Source organism: Meriones unguiculatus, chromosome 1, assembly GCF_030254825.1.
Source record: "Meriones unguiculatus strain TT.TT164.6M chromosome 1, Bangor_MerUng_6.1, whole genome shotgun sequence".
Lineage (NCBI taxonomy): Eukaryota > Metazoa > Chordata > Mammalia > Rodentia > Muridae > Meriones > Meriones unguiculatus.
Genome location: NC_083349.1, coordinates 107,292,846 through 107,311,040, shown reverse-complemented (window position 1 = coordinate 107,311,040; position 18,195 = coordinate 107,292,846). Strand labels below are relative to the sequence as shown.

The following is an 18,195-nucleotide window of genomic DNA, read 5'->3' as shown; positions in this document are numbered from 1 at the left end:
GAAACACATTTTCAAAATGCCCTTTCCAGTCCTGGGCATCCCCAGATGGCATCCCTAATTCCAATGAACCCCCTTTTGAGGTGAAGAATGAACACATTAAGGGGCAGGAGGAATTAAGGAACCCATCTCTGTTCTGTCTCTATACAAAAAAAAAAATTAAAAAAAATGAAAAAAAAATTTAAAAAATGTGTCTTTAACTCCATTGGTTGGGAAAGTATAGAGTGATGATGAGACTCAGTGGAATTGATGTTGTTTGGAAATGAATGTAGCGGGGCCTGACTTTTCCCATCTGTGAAGTGAGAGGGTTGTACTAGTGTAAATTCTCTGGCTCCTTCTGGACCTGCTGGGGTAGTACAAAATGGGCGGCAGGCTTGTTGTATTTGACCCTGTTTTTCCACCCTCTCCCATCTTACAATAAAATATGCAGTGCTTGCTTTCTGAATGAATGAATGAATGAACGAGTGAGTGAATGAGTAAATGAATGGAGAGTGACATGGTTCTTGACATCTACTCTGGAGGCTATCTAGCTCCCTCACTAGGCAAGTGTGGGCCAGAAGGACTGAAGATTGAGGGCTTATACAGTCGAGTCTATCAGCCACAGGGTCAGGCCATTGTCAGCCATGGTGCCACATTCTCAGCTCTGTCTCTGCTCTTGACTTCTCAGAGCCAAAGCCTTTGGTACCAGCTGTCAAAGCCAAGACTGTTGAAGTCCCCACAAGGCCCCTGGCTTCTTCACAGTCTGCCGCTACTCCGACAGCATTCTCTTCCGGCCATGCCAAAGAAACCTGCTCTCTGGTGAACAAGGAAGACCAGAGGGAGTCTGGCGCCAAGGTACCAGGGAAAGGAGAGGAGGAGGAAGCTGGGGTCCAACTGGCTAGATGTAAGCATGCTTCTAAAAATCTGCTGTGTGGGGCCAGCTGGTAGGGCATGAGGCTGAGCCAAGAATCACCAAGCACTTAAGGCCAGAACCTGTGAACAATTTGGGGAGGAGGGGAAAGCAAGAGAAACAAGAAGGGGAACAGGGAGGAATGCAAATGGGAGGGGATGGGGGAGGTGGGGGAGGGCAGAAGGTCACATGTAGGCTGGGAGGGAGTGGGATGCAGGGGAAAGGACAAAAGGCTTACAGGAACCAGGCTGAGTAATTTGAACTGACCCCCAAGATAGCAGTGGAGAGGCAGCTGACTCAGAGGCTGATGGGCCAAAGCTGCGCTTGACAGGCTGACAAATACCTCGCACTTGGAAGGTGACCTTCGGGTGGAGGCTTCTCTTCCCCGATCGAGATGAATTTAGTCAAACTTTACAGAGTCATTGTTAAGGCATCCTTGTGTTCGCCCTTTGAAACAGGTACAGCAGAGGTTAGCTCTGAAGCAGGTGTGAAAGGTCCACCCTGAGAATGTGCCGTATTATAGGCAGAGATGCCTTGAGGACCACGTGAGGGCCAGGTTCTCGTGAGGTGGCCAAGAAATATCTATGGGTGACATGACTCTACCCTCCAGCCTGCCTCAGCCACTCACTGTACAGTCATTCCACAGGCCTGGACATTAGAAGTTGTTTTGTCCCAACCGTATTACGCCAGATCCAAGGCCCCACTTACTCGCTACCATCCCCTCTTTGGGCTCCGTCCACCCAGTGATCCAGCCTTGACCGTTGGCCGCTTCTTTGTATCAGCGACATTTTCCTTGAATAGAAGTCACTCTCAGCAGCCCAAAGGGCTCTGTGCTAGCCTTTTCATATTAATATCGCACCCCTCCCCCAAACCTCCTGTTCCTCCTGAGTCCACTGCAGTCTGGCAGCCTTGGTCCCCGCCACCTCACTGAGGTCCCAAATGCCACATCTCAGTCCTCTCCCGCCTTGTGCCAGCTTTCGACTCAGTGTATAACATGTCCTTCTTGAATTTTTCACCTAGAGACAGGGGCATTCATAAAAGACAGCTCATCTCCTCCCTCCTTTGTACACCCCTCCATCTGCCTGAGCTGTCCACACTGAGGACCCGGGCTCAGTCCTCTGGTCCCTGGTATATTTAATTACCTCGGAAGGTGTGCTCTAGTCCATGGCACTGACCGCTGAGCCTGAAGTGCTGCAGGCCAAGAACGATCAAAGCCCTCACCAACCTTCTCTGACCTCCAGCAGCTCTCCGTAAATGCCTAATTAGGTTCTGGATCTACCCTGCTTAGAACTCCTGCTTTTGCAGCTTTAACCTCACAGGGTCTCCGCCCAGTGACTGGCACCTCCTAGCTGCTCAGGCCAACATTCCAGGCCCACTTTTGGCTTCTCTTCCTATCTCTCCTTATGTTTTGCTTATCAGCAGAACCAACTCGACTTGTAAACTGCTTTTGTGCTCCACCGTCCCCCTACACACTCCCTTTACCTTGGATCCCTCCCAACCCCGCACTTGCATGCCTGTCGCCTGCATTATTCCCTAATGGTTGTCCATGCTCTTGCGTCTTCGAATGCAGTAGCATGATCTTTGGGAAACAGAAGTCAAAATGTCCTGTTATTGTTGATAACATCATTGAAGGAGGCTGGGTGAAGGGTGCATGGGCTTTTCATCTCATTTTTACAACTTCTTTGTCTTCCTCTTCCAGACATAGATTTCTTTGTGTAGCCCTGGCTGTCCTGGAACTTGCTCTGTAGACCAGGCTGGCCTCAAACTCAGAGATCTGCCTGCCTCTGCCTTGAGTGCTGGGATCAAAGGCATGCACAACTATACCTGGCTTCATTTTTACAACTTCCTAAGAATGTCAATCTATTTAAAGATAAAATGTTAAAAAAAATACAGTCTGGGAGAAACTTCCCCAAATGGAAGTTGGATCCTGTCATGGCTCTGCTCAGGACTTGAAATGGCCTCTTCTGTCTTTCTGAGGAAAAGCTGGAGCCCGTGCCATGGGCCTAGAAATCAGTGTAAAACAGATCCTGCCACTTCCTGGCCTGCTGTAGCTGAGAGTGCTCCCCACTTACTCTGGGCATACCCTCACCTCAGAGACTTTGCAGTCACTCTTCTGCTAAAACACTTCTCTCCTCAAAACTGTGTGGCCTGTTGTCTGTCTTCATTTGTGTCTCCACTTAAATTTCACCCTGAAGGGAATCCCTTATCTAAGAGGTTTCTTACCTAAAGTCAAAGCTGCCATCTCCGTTGCTTTACTTTTCTTCTAGCATATCTCATATGACATTACAGACAGATGGACCACTTATTGTCTGTGCCCCACCCCTGCCATGAAGCTCCTAAGGGCCCACGACTTAGCTTATTTTTGTTGCCTCTGGAACCATGGCTGATATACATTGGAGGCAGCATTACATTTTACGACTAAATGAATGAAGGTGTAGAAAGACTGGTTGGGTTCCCAAGGTTAATAGACATTTCCTTGACCTCATTCCAGGTCCAAGTCACCATTTCCAAGTCTGCCCAGGAAAAGATGCGACTGAAGCAGATGAAAGAAATGGAGCTGCTTCGGAGGGCAAAGGAGCCAGAGAGGGAGCAAGAACCAGCTTCCCAGGGCCCCGGCACGTGGAGAACCTCAGCAAAGGAAGGTAGGGTGCATTGGATTGGTGGGGAAGCTTTACTGGACAACTCCTGGGCTCTTAACCTTCCGAGAGATGGGCTGCCCACAGCTCTTCTACTTTCCCATCCTAAGACAGGACAGGGAATCACGTCCACTCCCTTGTCGTCTGTTGACATTTCCACAGAAACTTGATGCCCGGGATGTAGAAGACCTGTTTAGTCTACAATATTTTTTTTCCCCACAGGCCTCCTTCCTTTGCGGGGCAGTGGGACTCAGTCGGTGCCCACTGGGCTGAGCAGTCCACGCAGAAACAACATTGGAGTCCTCCTGAGAAAGCGGGCCAACCGAGCCTCCCTGCCCAGCATCCCTGTCAGCAAGCAGGAGCCTAGCTTTGCCCGCCATGCCTCAGGTGGGACTTGATCTCTACCTGAGCCACCTCTAGAGTATGGTCAGGGGGACTTTGGCTACCTGTCTTTGTCATGTTGTTGAGTAGATAGCTAGGCAGTTCTGCTAGCCTAGTGACATGTTCTAGAGTATATGAGGACCAAAGATATGGTCAAGGAGCTACTTCCAAGGGGGTCTCTGGGAAGATCTTGGAAGACTGCCTGTGACTTCATACTGTAGGGAATGAATGGAGCTGGCTGGGACCAAGAAATTTACAGATCTTGCAGGACATGTCAGGGAAGGTACCAAGGAACCAGGAGAAGCTCCATCTCACTTTCAAAGGAGCTTTTCTTCCTCTTCTCCTCCTCCTCCTCTTCTTCTTTTTCCATTTTCTCCTTCTTTTTTCTCTTTCTCCTTCTTCTCTATACTAGGCATTCAAGTGTTTCTTCATTTGAAAGGACTTAAAAAAAACCCTAAAGGTTGAAATTAATCATTCTGATTCAGTTTCCCTTTTTGTCACGCAGCAGATAATAATGGCCAGGTAAAGCAGAGTTTTTGTATTTATTTATTCATTTATTTTTTGACTGGCCTCCCTTTTCTGTTCTTTGTATTTTTTAAGTTGTGTCAAATTGAAAGCCTTACATTGGGACTCCTTTTTAGCATCTATTATTTTATTATTATCACTTATGTGATGGGTCTTGCTATGTAGCCCTTGATGGTTCTTCCTCAGCCTGTTAGGTGCTAGGATTATAGGATTATACCATACTGGCCTTCATTTTGCTTTTGGTTTTTGTTTTAACAAAGAAACCCGTGTTTAGGTTCAGAGACTCCATAAGCTTGCTGAAATGTCATAGCTGAGGGTTTAAAGGCTATTCTTTTTTTATTATTATAAACACCATTAATCTTCACAAGTAATACTAGTTTACCTAAGATGATTGTGACATAAATTTCCCTTTAAAATACATTTATTTTGGATCTAGAAAGAGGCTTGATTTGAAGAAAGTACAAAATAGGTGAAATTTTAGTTAATTAAGAGATATGGTTGTCTAGGGCTTTAGATTAGTGGTAGAACACGTGACAGCATGTGGAAGGCCTGGCTTTCTCTCTGTGTCTCTGTGTCTGTCTCTGTCTGTCTCTGTATTTCTCTCTCTCTCTCTCTCTCTCTCTCTCTCTCTCTCTCTCTCTCTCGCACACACACTAGAGAGAAAGAGAGAGGGAGAGAATGCACTGGGATTGACAGATGCCCTCCTCAACAGCAATGCCTGTGAGGAGGCGCCATTTTGTATGCCTTGTTGCCTGGGCTGTGTGTGTGAAAGAATGAATCATGGACGCCATCAACACTGAGAAGCAAATTGTAGACAGTAAAATGGAGAGCTCAAGACTCAGTCACCCACAGTGAGGGTGGGCCGTCAGCCTAAGACTTTGGCTCCTGAGCCTCCATTCAGATGGTCTGTTACTGTCTTATTATTGAAGCTATGCACGCTTGTGTGGACATGGGTAGAATCATGGAACCGGCAATACCGTTACTTTCATGGCCCCCCTGGAAGCTGCGACTGAATCCTCTAACTCTCTTGACAGTCATGGGAGTGTTACTTAAGTTGCTTTATCAGTTACACCTGCCCCTAGCTTTTGGCCTGTCTGGAAATGATGGAATTTCAGGACTGGAAACTTGATTGTTTTTACATCTTCAATGTTTATTTATTTATAAATAAAGAATCCAGCCTGTCTCAGGAGACCAGGTGCCTGAGATGAGCTCACCATCATTTCCTCAATCCTTTCTGTGTGTCTGAGTGTATGTGTGTGTGTGCATGCATGCAGGCTTCTCTGTCCTCCTGGGTGATGTTTGCTGTCTCTCTCCCTTGAATACAGCTAATTCATTACCTGCTGTGCTTACCTTGGGCTCTCCTGAATGGGCGGAAGAGGAGGAGATGGATCTTTGTGCCTTCAGGGAGTTGAGGCCCTTCTCGAACCCAGAGTTGGGGCTGACAGATGCCCTCCAGTGCCTCAACAGCAATGACTGGTGAGGCGGCACCTTTGTAGAATGTTCTGTGGCTTGGGCTGTGGTGGGTATTTAGGGGGGCTACAGAAGAGCTCTTGCCCCTCAACTTTCGTATCCCCTCACCCCTATGGAAGAAGTGTATGTGTGGACATGCATACATGGGTGGGTTCATATGTGTAGTATCTATAACTTCTTGTATCTGCCCAGGGTCTGTCTCATGTATCCCAGACTGTCGGTGAGCTTGCTGAGAATGACCTCGATCATTCTGCCTCTGCCTCATGAGTGCTGGGATAACAGGTCTATGCCACCACATACAATTTATATGGTGCTGGAGATCAAACCCAGGGCCTTGTACATTCTACTAACAAAGACATATCTCTGTCTAAATCAGGTTTAATACAAGTGTCCTCCAAGTATGCAAATGAGGTACATGATCTTAGTCAACAGTGAAGCAGGCACTGTGGCCTAGAACACCTGCAGAAGCCTTCCAGTCTTTAGCTCTCACTTTAAGCAACTTCTTGGCCTCATCTATCTGTGTCAAGGACCCAAACAGGTCCTGGGGGCCAGAGTTGAGGCCAGCCAAGGGCCCATAAAACAGCTTGTATTGACCAGCTAGGACTTCAAGCTGGCTGTCACCCCTAGAAATCCTGCTTCTGAGGCCTTGGAATCACAACCTGCTTGGGGGTTGTCTGCAGAGAGACAGGACTCCTCCCTCCTCCCCTCCCCTGACAGGCCTGGCCTTGCTTCTCAGGCAAATGAAGGAGAAGGGCTTGGCAAGCATCCAGCGCCTGGCAGCTTGTCATCCGGAGGTCCTCGGTCCACGGCTGCATGATGCGTCCTTGGCAGTGACTGCGGAGGTGAGGCCTCCCCACAGCTTTTGTACTTCTCCACTTCCCCTAATCCACACCCCCTTTCCCTGGCTCAGCCACCCAGGTGAGTTACACAGCAGCCATGAGGGACCGTGGCTCTCTGGAGCATGGCCATCTCGACTTATTCATCAGCCTCCAGCCACTGAGGTAGGAGGTCCTCCCCCCCCCACAACTCCTCTTTCTTCATCTGTAATCTTGTAATCTTTGGGAGAGTCCTGTGTCCCCATTTGTCACTGTCCATTGTCTTCTGTACTTGCAGTGTCTAAAGAGGGATCGAGTACTCCCAGGTTGCTCTTCTTCCCCAGGGTTGGTGTTGCATTTCCCAAGGCTTGGACCTCAGCCAAGGTCCCGCCCTGAAAGACAGTAGCTTACGTTTGATCCCCATAGAGGCTAGCCTACACCCTTGGGAACAGCCTGTTCTAGAGAGTAAGGGAAGGTTAGGAATACAGAAGACATTGTTTTGACACATGGCTGGACCATGTCATGTGGCTGAGGGTTGGTTTCTTCCTCTGCACAGTGAGTGTGGTGTGAAGACCAAAGTGGGCCATTTCTGTAAACGTGCTGCTTTAGTTCTTTTCTCGGTACTGGGACAAAATCCTGGAGAGAAGCACCCTAAGGAAGGAAAGAGTTAGTTCTTTGGCTCATGGCTTCGGGGGGATTTCAGCCCATGGCGGCAGGGAGGCATTGCAGGTGGGAATGTTTCTATGCGTGGTGGTGGTAGGAGCGTACAATGCAACTTGTTCACACAATGGCAGATACAGCTGGCAGAGAGCCCAGGGGACGCAGGGGTGTGGCTAGAACAGCCAAAGGCCTGCCCTCGTGACCTACTTTCCTTGGTTAGGCTCCGCCTCCTGAAAGTTCCCCATCTTTCTAAAACAGCACCACTAACTGGGGAACAAGTGTTATGCCGTGGACCTGTAGGGAAATGTTCAAATTTTAAATCAAATGCACAAATTTCAGATGATATGTTGAACATGGAATTAATGGTTACTGTGACCACAAAGTGGGGCATGAGGATAACAAAATGGGGCTGTTCTGCCCAAAGATGCTGAAAGGTTTTCCTCTCTAGTGTGGCAAAGGATGAGGGCAGGGCCTTGGTGTGAGGAGGTGGCAGATGGAGCCTTGGGAAGGTACAACTGTTCTGGAGACCCCTTCTCTCTCTCTCCAAGGTCACTAACCTCCGCTCCAAGGTATCTCGCCTGGCCATCAGCACCCTGGGAGACCTCTTCCGAGCTTTGAAGAAGAGCATGGACCAGGAGGCTGAGGAGATTGCTCGCTGCCTTCTGCAGAAGATGGGGAACACTAGCGAGTTTATCCAGCGGGCAGCCAACCAGGCTCTGGGTGCCATGGTGGAAAACGTGACCCCTGCCCGCGCACTGGTGGCGCTTACGTCTGCGGGTGTCTAGTATGTGCTCTGGGGGTGTGTGTCAGGGGCGAGGTCCAGACATATGGAATGAGCAGAGAAGGATGGGCGAGAGGGAAGCAGAGGAAGAAATGAAGCAGGAACCGTGGCTATAGAGGGTCTCTTGGGATGCCAGGGGTCAGCATTGCTGAGGCATCCGTATCAGGCTTCACACACTTAGCAGAGGGAACAACCCTCTTGATCCTGTGGGCTCCTGCTACCCTAGGCAGGCTGCAGAGAATGGGGTAAGCATGGCCGGAGGAAGAAGGATGCTGCTGTTTTGCTTGAGGCTGGGAAGTGCATGGTGGTCATGGTAACACTTGGGAGACAGGGCATTAGAAGCAGCCTCAGCTGTGCCCCGGGGGCTCCTGCCTCTCTCAGGGGAGCAGTGTTTCTTTCTGACAAAACATGGACAAGTGAGGAGAGCCAGGAAGCAAACTGGCCTCTGTCAGGAGGGAGGAGACGGACTACTGTTAGACACAGATTTACTTCCCCTTAAGTCAAAACCAAACCAGTAGCAAAACCAAAGGCGTTTCCTAAGCCACAGGACAAGCAAACCAAAGACATTTTCTCCCACAGGACACACACCTTCCTGCTCGTATAGGCCAGTCATCACACTGAGGCATGAGCTTCTCAGCCTGTCCAGAGCCCATTGCCCCTGCCAGCGGACCCTGGCTTTTGTGCCAGTAACTGCTGCAAAGCAAGGGCCATTCCTGGGCCCCATGACCTAGATTCTCTCTCTGGGCCTTTGCTTCTTCAGCTGATGGCAATAATACTGATGTCTCTCCAGTGAGGTGGTTCTGACGGGTCAATGACCAGCTTCAGGAGACGGCATCCGGAACAGTGCCCGCTTTACCAAACATTACCGAACACAGGCTGTGGCCAAATGAACCGGGAAGAAATCGTGCTTTTGCTAGATTTTTTCTTTTTGTCTCAGTTTCCTCTACTGCAGTATGATGACACTAGCAGCTCCTGGTTGGTGGGAGATGATGGATAAGAGGAGCCTGGCATGGTGCCTGGCATAGGGGGGTGTGACAACTGATCACTGACAATTACCAGGGTAGACGGTCTTCAAATGGCCAGAGCAGGGCTTCCATGTTCACATCTCCTGGGGATCTTGCTGATAGGCAGATTCTGCTTCAGGCCCAATGTGTTAGATTTGTGGGTCACACGGAGGGCTCTGGTGTTCCCCTTTTATGTCCACAACAGTAGGAAACTGTGTATGTGTCTGTGTGGAGCATGTCAGAGGTCAGATTCCACCCGTTAAGTGACCAAAAGTATACCCGAGTGTCACTAAGCATCATGCGAATGCTTCCCATCAGCAGGAGCCTGGGAGATTCAATGGAGAGGGGGTGATATGGTTCCCAATTCCAGGGAGCTGGCAGCTTGACTTGGGGGGGGGATACAGGAGCACAGCTATACTTACCGGGGAGCCAAGTACGTGCCAACTCAGAGTGAGCACATAATTCTGCCTGTGGGACTAGGGAAGGAGAAGAGACATTGCCTGGGAAGGGCTTTCCTAGGTGGAAGAAAGGCGGCTACCCTCCTGTGGGCAGAAGGAGTACTGGGCTCAGAAACACCCTGAAAGGGGGGGGGAAGGCCCATTTGGGGACCATCACGTGGCTTCATGCAGCTTTTCTTCCCACTCCCATTGATGCTGTGGCCAACTTTAGCCCTGTCACTGAGAATGACTACTCAAAGTCACTGCCCTTCACCCCCACCTCCAGTCATGCAAGATAGGTTTTAAAGTCACGGCTGGCATGAACATGGGTCTACAGTCTGCGATTACAGATCTGCATGTCCAGGGCCCTCACACCTTCGCCCTATGACTGACCTCTTGGTTGTGGTTGTGTTTCCCTCTAGCCACCGGAACCCCTTAGTCCGGAAATGTACTGCCAAGCACCTCTCGGCGGTCCTGGAGCAGATTGGCGCAGAGAAGCTTCTCTCAGGCTCCAGAGACAACACAGACTTGCTGGTACACAACCTAGTGAGGCTGGCCCAGGACTCTAACCAAGACACCAGGTAGGGCAGGACTCGGGACTGGGCGTGGCCAAGGTAACAAGCCACTGGTCAGGTCCTGCTCCCACAGCTCATTGTCCTCAGGTTTAGCAAAGGGACAAAGATAGATGGAGGCTGGATCCTCTCCCTCTAGCTGTGTTTCTGCTTTCCTCCAGTGTCACGGCTAGCCTGTCCAGGCAGTGACCTCTACCTCTTTTTCTTACCTTCTATTCCTCCACTCCTTGCAGCAGAGTTCTGTGTCCATCCGCTCCAGCTCTAAGCTCAGACTGTTCAGCTGCATTTTCGAGTGTTCACTGAGTGCTCTTTTTACTAAGTAACCATGTAAGAATGAATAGGGGAACTGAATCCCTGGTGTGTTGAAGCTTGCCTTCTCATTGAGGAAGATACACAACAAACAATAAATATAATGAACAATTTCAATTATAGATAAGGAACACAAGTAACACTCTCTCTCTCTCTCTCTCTCTCTCTCTCTCTCTCTCTCTCTCTCTCTCTCTCTCACACACACACACACACACACATGAAATGAAGAAAGCAGGCCAGAAACCTGAGGCTGAGGCCAGGAATAACTAACTGTATAGGGCTAGGCTGATGGAACCAGGTCTCTGGGGATCTAAGTGTGCAATTCAGGCAAAGGAAACAGTACAAAGGCCCCAGGATGGAAACAGCTTGCACAAGGAGAAACACTAGCTCAGGGTTGTTCTTGGAGGCCAAGGTCAAAAGCTGGGGTTTTAGGCTGTGTGATGGGAGAGTTACAGAAGATTTTAAAGTGTGTTTATGGGGTGGGGGTGGAGGTTTGATGCAAAAGAAGAGCGGGGACTGATCGTCTGCCAAGACCAGAGTTGTGACTAGTTGGCTGCAGTTGGTCTTGCAGTTCTACTGTGTCCTTCCAGATGTGAGGCCGACAGTCTAATGCCTTCATTTCAGAGAATGAGGCGTGTGATTCAGGGGACCGAGGCCACCAGGCTCTGCTCTAGAAGTCCCACCTTCCCCGATCAGTGAGGCATAGGTGGTGTGTTGGTCACGTGAGCTGTTCCCTCTGTGTTCCCTGGAGAGCTGATGTATCTGCCCTTCTCCTGTCTCCACCACCGCACAGGGTATTGCATTGCTTCTTTGTTTGCCAAGTGGGAATCTTCTGGAATAAACCCAGCACAGCACTGCCACCCTCTCCCTCTCCAGTGGCCATGTTGAATGCCCCAGAGTGCCTCCCCAGGAACTCCCTGATTCCTGAGGTGCTGCCTTCCCCTAATCTGGCCAATGACTGGCAATATTTGTCTCTTCCTTCTTTTCCTCTGTCTCTTCTTTACTGGATCTAATGGGAGAAAGTGATGCCTCACTGTTGTTTCAGTGTCTTTTCTCCTGATGGCTTTGTTTTTCACAGGACAGCAGACAGACGTAGATTCCACAATCTTGGCAGGAGGTCCTGTAGGCTGAGCCCAGGAGATGGGTTGGGCGTTAGGTCTGTTTTGAATGTAGAGCCATCAGGATATGGGCAGCGAAGGTTTCAGAGATACAAGGATGGGCTTTTAGGTTTTAAACTGAACACCTGGGTTAATGTTGGTGCTAGTCATTGAAATGAGGGATATTGCAGCAGAAGGCTTTGGGTTGTCTGTAATTGTTGGGAGTGGTGGAAATCAAGACCTATTATCTCCCTAGATCTAATCCCTCATTGGATGGCACTGAACACACTTCATTTTCCTTTATGGTACTCTGGCTTCTGGAGCCACAGGACTCCCTGTTTCTCCTTGCCCCTTAGGGCAAGTTCTCCATTCTGCCTATCCTCTGGACATGGCTGTGGAATGACCTCAGTCCATTGCTGGGAAAAAATATCTTGCATTAACAACTCAAAGGAGAAACATGTTTTTTGTTTGTTTGTTCATTTTTTTAAACAGTCCATCACTGTGGGACAATCAGGGCAGTAGGAACCCAAAGCAGCTGGTTATGTTTCACGCACAGTGAAGAGCACAAAGCAATGAATTCCTGCATGTGCTCAGCTAGCTCTCTCCTATCGTTCAGTCCAGGGCCTATAAAATGGTACATACCTCAATGAACTCAACTAAGACTATCTCTCACAGGCACACCTACAGGCCAGCCTAATCTAGAACATTTCTCACTGAGACTTCCTTTCCTGATGACTCTAGAGTATGTCAAGTTGACAACCAAAACCAACCCCCACGTCTCCTTTCTCTGGCTCTCCTACCACCAACATCAGCCTCTTCTCTCTAATCCCACCAGGGCATCCATCTCCAGATATCCCAGTCCCATCTTTAGTATAAAGTGTCCTTAGAGGAACTCTTTGCTTTTTCCTAACTCTCCTTCTCAGATTGTGTCCCCTGTGTTGTTCAAAGCCACCATTGCTCACCGAGTCACCTATGATGAAAAATGGGAGTTCTCTTTTCCTGAGTCCTCCCAGCCACATTGCCCTCCACATCACAGCATCTTTTAAACTGGCATGCACACATCGCTAGTCAGAGGCCTCTGCACTTGCTGTTGGCCTGCCAGCGACTACGATCTGGGGTTTTGTTTTCTGTCTGCACCTTTGCAGGCTTGGTGGTGGCTATCGCTCATCCCACGGACTTTGGAACTAAAGCTTGTACATAGGAATGATGCCAACAACTTTTCCTCGAGGGTTAGCTGTGGGATTTATTTTCAGAAGTCCCTTTGGGTGCCGTTTAGAGAATGCTGAGCTAATTCCTGTTTCAAATGCCTTGGAAGTGTTATACCATCACTTGGCCAGAGTTATAGCAGTGAAAAGTTACACAGAGCAGCAGGGCAGGAGTGAGACATCAGCAAAGCAAGGCTTCGTGTTAAAGGAATGACCTGAATCCCACATTTCTGTGCAAAGCAGGAACTCCCCCTGGAAGAAGGAAAAGACTTCAACTAATGTGAGCTTTGTTTTTCTTCACACGTGGGGCAGTGGCAGTCAATACAATGCAAATCGTTAGCATTTTCCTGTCTTGGTTTTCCTTAGCGGGAAATAGAGATGCATTTTATAAGGAAAAGAATTTTGGGTTGGGTGGAATATCATCATTCTAGGTGCTTTCTACTCCATCTCCAATCAGCTTTGGAATCTTTCAATTTCAACTCCTTTATCAGCTCCTGAAACTGACTGTCCATATCTTATTCCCATTCTGTTGCTTATTTCAAGACTTCATCTTCTGCCTGGTCTGTAATGGTGGCCTCCTGACAGGACTTCAAGCCCCTGATCGCGCCCCTCTCCACTCACTTCCTGCCTGAGTTAAAAGATTTACTTTGTTTTTACTTTGTGTGTGTGCACACCTCTGTGTGTATGTGTGTGTGTGTGTGTCTGTGTGTGTATGTGATGGGGTGATCACAGATGTCAAAAAAGAATGTTGAGTCCCCTGAAGCTGGAGCTATAGGCAACGAGACATTTTTGTTGCCTGGAGATATTTTGATTAACATGAACATTTGGTCATTCCTCAGCTTCCCATTGCTTGTAGGCCAAAGCCCAGTCTCTTCATAGGGCCATATAAACACAGCTTACCCCCCACCCCGGCTTCTTCAGCCTCATATTCTCTAACCATCTGGCTGCTGTGTCAGACCATGCCGTAGGCTTTAGAAAGCCCCTCCTCTTTCCAGTCCTAGTCTACTTGTGGACGCCCACTCGTTCATTGGGTCTCCTCTTCCTTATGCCCAGCCAGCACTATCTACCAGGTAGACATGACTGTTTCCTCCCACACCTTCCACAGACATCTAAGTGTCCCAAACTAGGAAAAAAAAATAAGAACATTCTGAATAACCATATAGCAGAATATTAAATATTATAATATTAGATATATAGCTATATGGATATTGTATATTGGATATAGTAGATAAATAGCTATAATAGATATCTATTATAAAGATACTTGTGGGGGCTGGAGAGACGGCTTAATAGTTGAGAACACTTTCCCAGTGAGAAAGGGTATGGCTGCTCTTACGTCTATGGCCAAAGCTGCCGATAGTGTCTTGCTTGTGCTCTGAGGTAGCTTGTGGACAGGTACGTCTGAGAGGTCCTCCCGGCCCAAATTCTATTCCCCGTGCCTACCTTGTACAGCTTATAACCACCCATAACTCCAGGAGCGCTGACATCGTCTTTTGTACTCTGCAGGCACCTATACACACAAACACCTAGACGTATATTTACACACATAAATTTTAGGAAATCTTGAAAAGTTATATATGAATAATATAACATAGCCTGGGAAGATGATTAATAAGAAAATGAAAAGTCTGGAATCAAGGTGCCCACGTATTCTGCTATCTATTAAAATGTAAATGCATAAAAAGACTAAGAAAATATTTAAAAATTTAATAGTGATTTCCTCTTGGTAATGGCATTATGAATGATGTTTATTCTTTCATGAATCTAATTTTTAACGGGGCAGGGATTGCTTTTCTAATTAGAAGTATGCAAACCTCTCCTAACATAATTGGGAAAGTTGCATAAAGCTGTAGAGTGAATTTATTGGGCCTCTCAGAGGCTGTTTCTTCATTTGTTCTTCCTTGGTGGCAGGTTTTATGGCCGGAAGATGGTGAATATCTTGATGACAAATGCAAAGTTTGATGCATTTCTGAAGCAATCCCTCCCATCTCATGACTTACAGAAAGTCATGGCAGCCATCAAACAACGGGTGAGTCAGTGCGACTCAAGCGGCCGACTCCGCCTCGTGTAGGTCGGGGGAATGAGTTGGGGTTCGAGAGACTTCCATTTCATCACGACTATTGACAGGTGGCTTGAGTGTGCTTTCTGTTTCTGGTGTCTATACTGGGGCCTGCCTCTATGCACCTCAAGCTCCCTGGGCCTCCATTTCTTGTCTTAAGTGGAGATTGTGGTGTCTGCGCAAGCTACCTCTAGGGCAACAGCGTGTGATTTGGGGGTGCTCCCAGGTGGAAGGATTATTCTTGTTGTGCTTTATATTGGTGTGTCAGGCTACCCCTTTCGGCTTATGTTCTGTGTCTGTTTCTCAAGGGAATACAAGACAATCACGAAGTCCCATCTGCCAAAGGCCGCAAGGTGTTGAAGAGCCTGGTGGCGCGTGAGAACGGGCTGCCGAGTCAGGAGGGGTATGGCTGTTCTTGTGTCTCTGGGGCCCCAGGACCAAAGCTGCAGTGGTGTCTTACTCAGGCTTTCCCTTTAAGCTCGGCATCTCTCAGTTCACTCAGATCAGCATGCCCTTTAGCTGCTAGATTGGTCAGCCTGCAATCAGTTCTGAGGCAGAAGACCTAGCCTGAGGGCTAAAGGGTATGTCCTGGGAACAGTTAAAAACCCAAGCAGGAACCCGCTGCTTGAAATGTGAATCCTTTTGCCATGTCCTGAGAAGATTATAGCGGACTATAGCAGGATGCCTGGGAAGGTGCTGCCGAGCCCTTTAGTGACACCCTGTCCTCTCCTGCTCAGCTCTCCCTCTGTAGACTAGATCAGTTTCCAGCCTTCCCATCCTCATGCTTGCTTGCTTGCTGTGTTCTGTCTTTGCTTATCCTGAGCACCTGGAGCTTGCTTGTTGATCCTGCAAGATGCAGCTTGCCTGTCGCTTTCTCCCAGGTAGAGCTGATTCTGGCTTGGCAACATCCTCAGGGCACACAGCTACCTCTGGTCTTCATACCTCTGTCTCCCATTGGGTTATGAGATGCTCAAGGCAAAGATGGTGTGTCTCGTCCCTTTATTTCAGGACCCAAGCACAGCTCTTGGTATTCAGCAGAGGCAAGAGTATAAAATGCAAGAACCAATGATAGAATGGATGACATTGGAACCTGGTGGGTGGGACCTGGGCTTAGGGCAGGAGCGCAGACTCCCTGGCTCTGAACTAAGTGTGGGAGGCAGGAATCCTATGTGGAGCCTCTCACGTGCTGGCTGACACAGCCTAGGCTCTGATGGACGTGTGAGCCCAACGTGAGGGAGCAGGGACACTCTCTGCTCCTACAGGAGTGGGAGAGCCTAGGCAACAAGGGGCTGCATGTGGGAAGCAGAGGAGGAATGGGACAGCCTACTGGATCTTCCGTTATTTCTAGGTTAAATAAGCTCTGGCTGTGCTGATGGCTGGGGGGCGCATCTCTGTGGCAGGGCACCTGTCTAATATGCATGAGACCCTGGGTTCCATCCTCAGGAAACCCCCTTCCCCAACACTTGCACCAGTCATCTTTCCGCTTGTTTTCCCTACCCTCAATTCTTTACGTGTCCTCAAAAAGGAAGAGGGCAAAAACCAGGAAGAGGGAACCCCACTTGCTGTCCTTTGAGGAAAAGAGATGCCCAGAGTTCCCAAGTGCAGTGTCCCCAGGCAGCGTTGAGAGCAGAGGTGGGGGCTGGGCCCAGCTGTAGGGGGCACACTGTTTCTGTCCTGCCTGGCAGTGGGATTCAGCTTGGGATGAGAGGTGTGTTCAGCCCCTGGGCTCTTCCCCAGGGGTCAGCCACTGCTTCTGCCTAGGCTTGGCTCCAATGGCCCACGGCCGATGGGCCTACTCCGTTCCTCCATGCGGGGTGGCGTGGAGATGGCAGAGCAGCTCCGGGAGCTGATCCGGCTGTTGGAGGCCAAGGAGTTCCAGGCTCGGATGGATGGTGTTGGGAAGCTCCTTGACTACTGCAAGACCAAGCCAGAGCTCATTGCTGCCAACCTAGTCCAGGTAAGTACCCACCCATGTCCTCCTTGTGACTTCTTCCTGTGGGTGCCAATTCAGACTGGAGAGATCTGAGCTGATTTAGAGGGGATGTAAGGGAAGCCTGCCAAGCAGTCACCTTCCGGGCAGCTTTTGTAATGACAGAAGAGTAGCTGGGTGTGGCTGAGGGTTTGAGCACATCTTTAGAAAGCTCAGAGGTTTCCTGAGTGGCCTCCGAGGGTGCTGTGGTCAAGGTCTTGGGTCACTTTCAGTTAGTTATTTTGCATAATATTTGGTATCACAGCCTGTGGTTGGACAGTGGCTGGGCCATAAATGATGGGCAGGCTGGGAAACAGGCTGCACCCCAGAAGGGGTTCCTATTTTTCCTGGGAGTGATGTGGACAGGCAGGTGGAAACCCAGCGTGTGTGATCTCCCCCACCCCTTTGTATTTTCCTGTTCCGCTTTTGAGGAGATGAGCTCTTCATCAATGGGAATGTGCTAGCACAGGGCCACTTTCAGGGGCCCCAGCCAATTCCTGCCAAACCTGAGTTCCCACCACTTCTTGATTTTTATTCCCTCAATAGGTATTTGATGCTTTTACCCCAAGGCTTCAGGATTCCAACAAGAAAGTGAACCAGTGGGCACTCGAATCCCTCGCGCAGATGCTTCCAGCCCTGAAAGAGAGCATACACCCCATGCTGCTCTCCCTCATCATCGCAACTGCAGACAACCTTAACTCTAAGAACTCTGGGATTTCCACCGCTGCCTCTGCTGTGCTGGATGCCATGATGGACAGCCTGGGTGAGCATCCCACCGCAGTCCCTGTGGGACACTGAGCCACCACACCCATCGTCTTAGGGTTTTTACTGCTATGAAGAGACACAATGACCAAAGGAAAATATTTTATTGGGCCTGGCTTATAGTTCAGAGCTTTAAATCTGCTTTTGTCATGGCAGCATGCAGTTAGACATGGTGTTGGAGAGTTGGTTAAGAGTTCTACGTCTGAATCAGCAGGTAGCAGGAAGAGAGAGTGACACTGGGCCTGGCTTGAATATCTGAAATCACAAAGCCTGTTCCCTAATGACACACTTCCCCCAACAAGGCCATTCCTCCTTAATCACTCCTTACGGGGACCATTTTTATTCAAACCATCATACCCATTTTGTGTGTGTGTGTGTGTGTGTGTGTGTGTGTGTGTGTGTGTGTCAGCTGAGTTGTCTAGGCTGTATAAAGCAGGTGTTGACAAGTTCCTGGTTGGAGGCTTTTCCAGGTTCGATCTATGTCTTTGATCACTGTTCTATTGCTGTGAAGAGACACTGTGACCATGGCAACTCTTATAAAGCAAAACATTTATTTGGGGCCGGCTTACCGTTTCAGAGGTTTAGTCCATAATCACCTTGGCAGGAAGTGTGGTGGCATGCAGGCAG

General features: G+C 49.0%; 1 protein-coding gene across 1 annotated transcript in view; it reads left to right on the top strand.

The window, feature by feature from the left end:
• The window catches only part of Togaram2 (TOG array regulator of axonemal microtubules 2), a 54,973-nt gene that overhangs the window by 21,625 nt on the left and 15,153 nt on the right, over window positions 1–18,195 (top strand). The window contains exons 8-18 of the mRNA XM_021647169.2: window positions 665–831; window positions 3,378–3,528; window positions 3,745–3,909; window positions 5,754–5,904; window positions 6,635–6,740; window positions 7,922–8,157; window positions 10,018–10,176; window positions 14,690–14,807; window positions 15,146–15,240; window positions 16,599–16,794; window positions 17,353–17,569. Of these exons, the coding sequence (XP_021502844.1) occupies window positions 665–831; window positions 3,378–3,528; window positions 3,745–3,909; window positions 5,754–5,904; window positions 6,635–6,740; window positions 7,922–8,157; window positions 10,018–10,176; window positions 14,690–14,807; window positions 15,146–15,240; window positions 16,599–16,794; window positions 17,353–17,569 (1,761 nt within the window). The remainder of the gene's footprint in view (window positions 1–664; window positions 832–3,377; window positions 3,529–3,744; window positions 3,910–5,753; window positions 5,905–6,634; window positions 6,741–7,921; window positions 8,158–10,017; window positions 10,177–14,689; window positions 14,808–15,145; window positions 15,241–16,598; window positions 16,795–17,352; window positions 17,570–18,195) is intronic.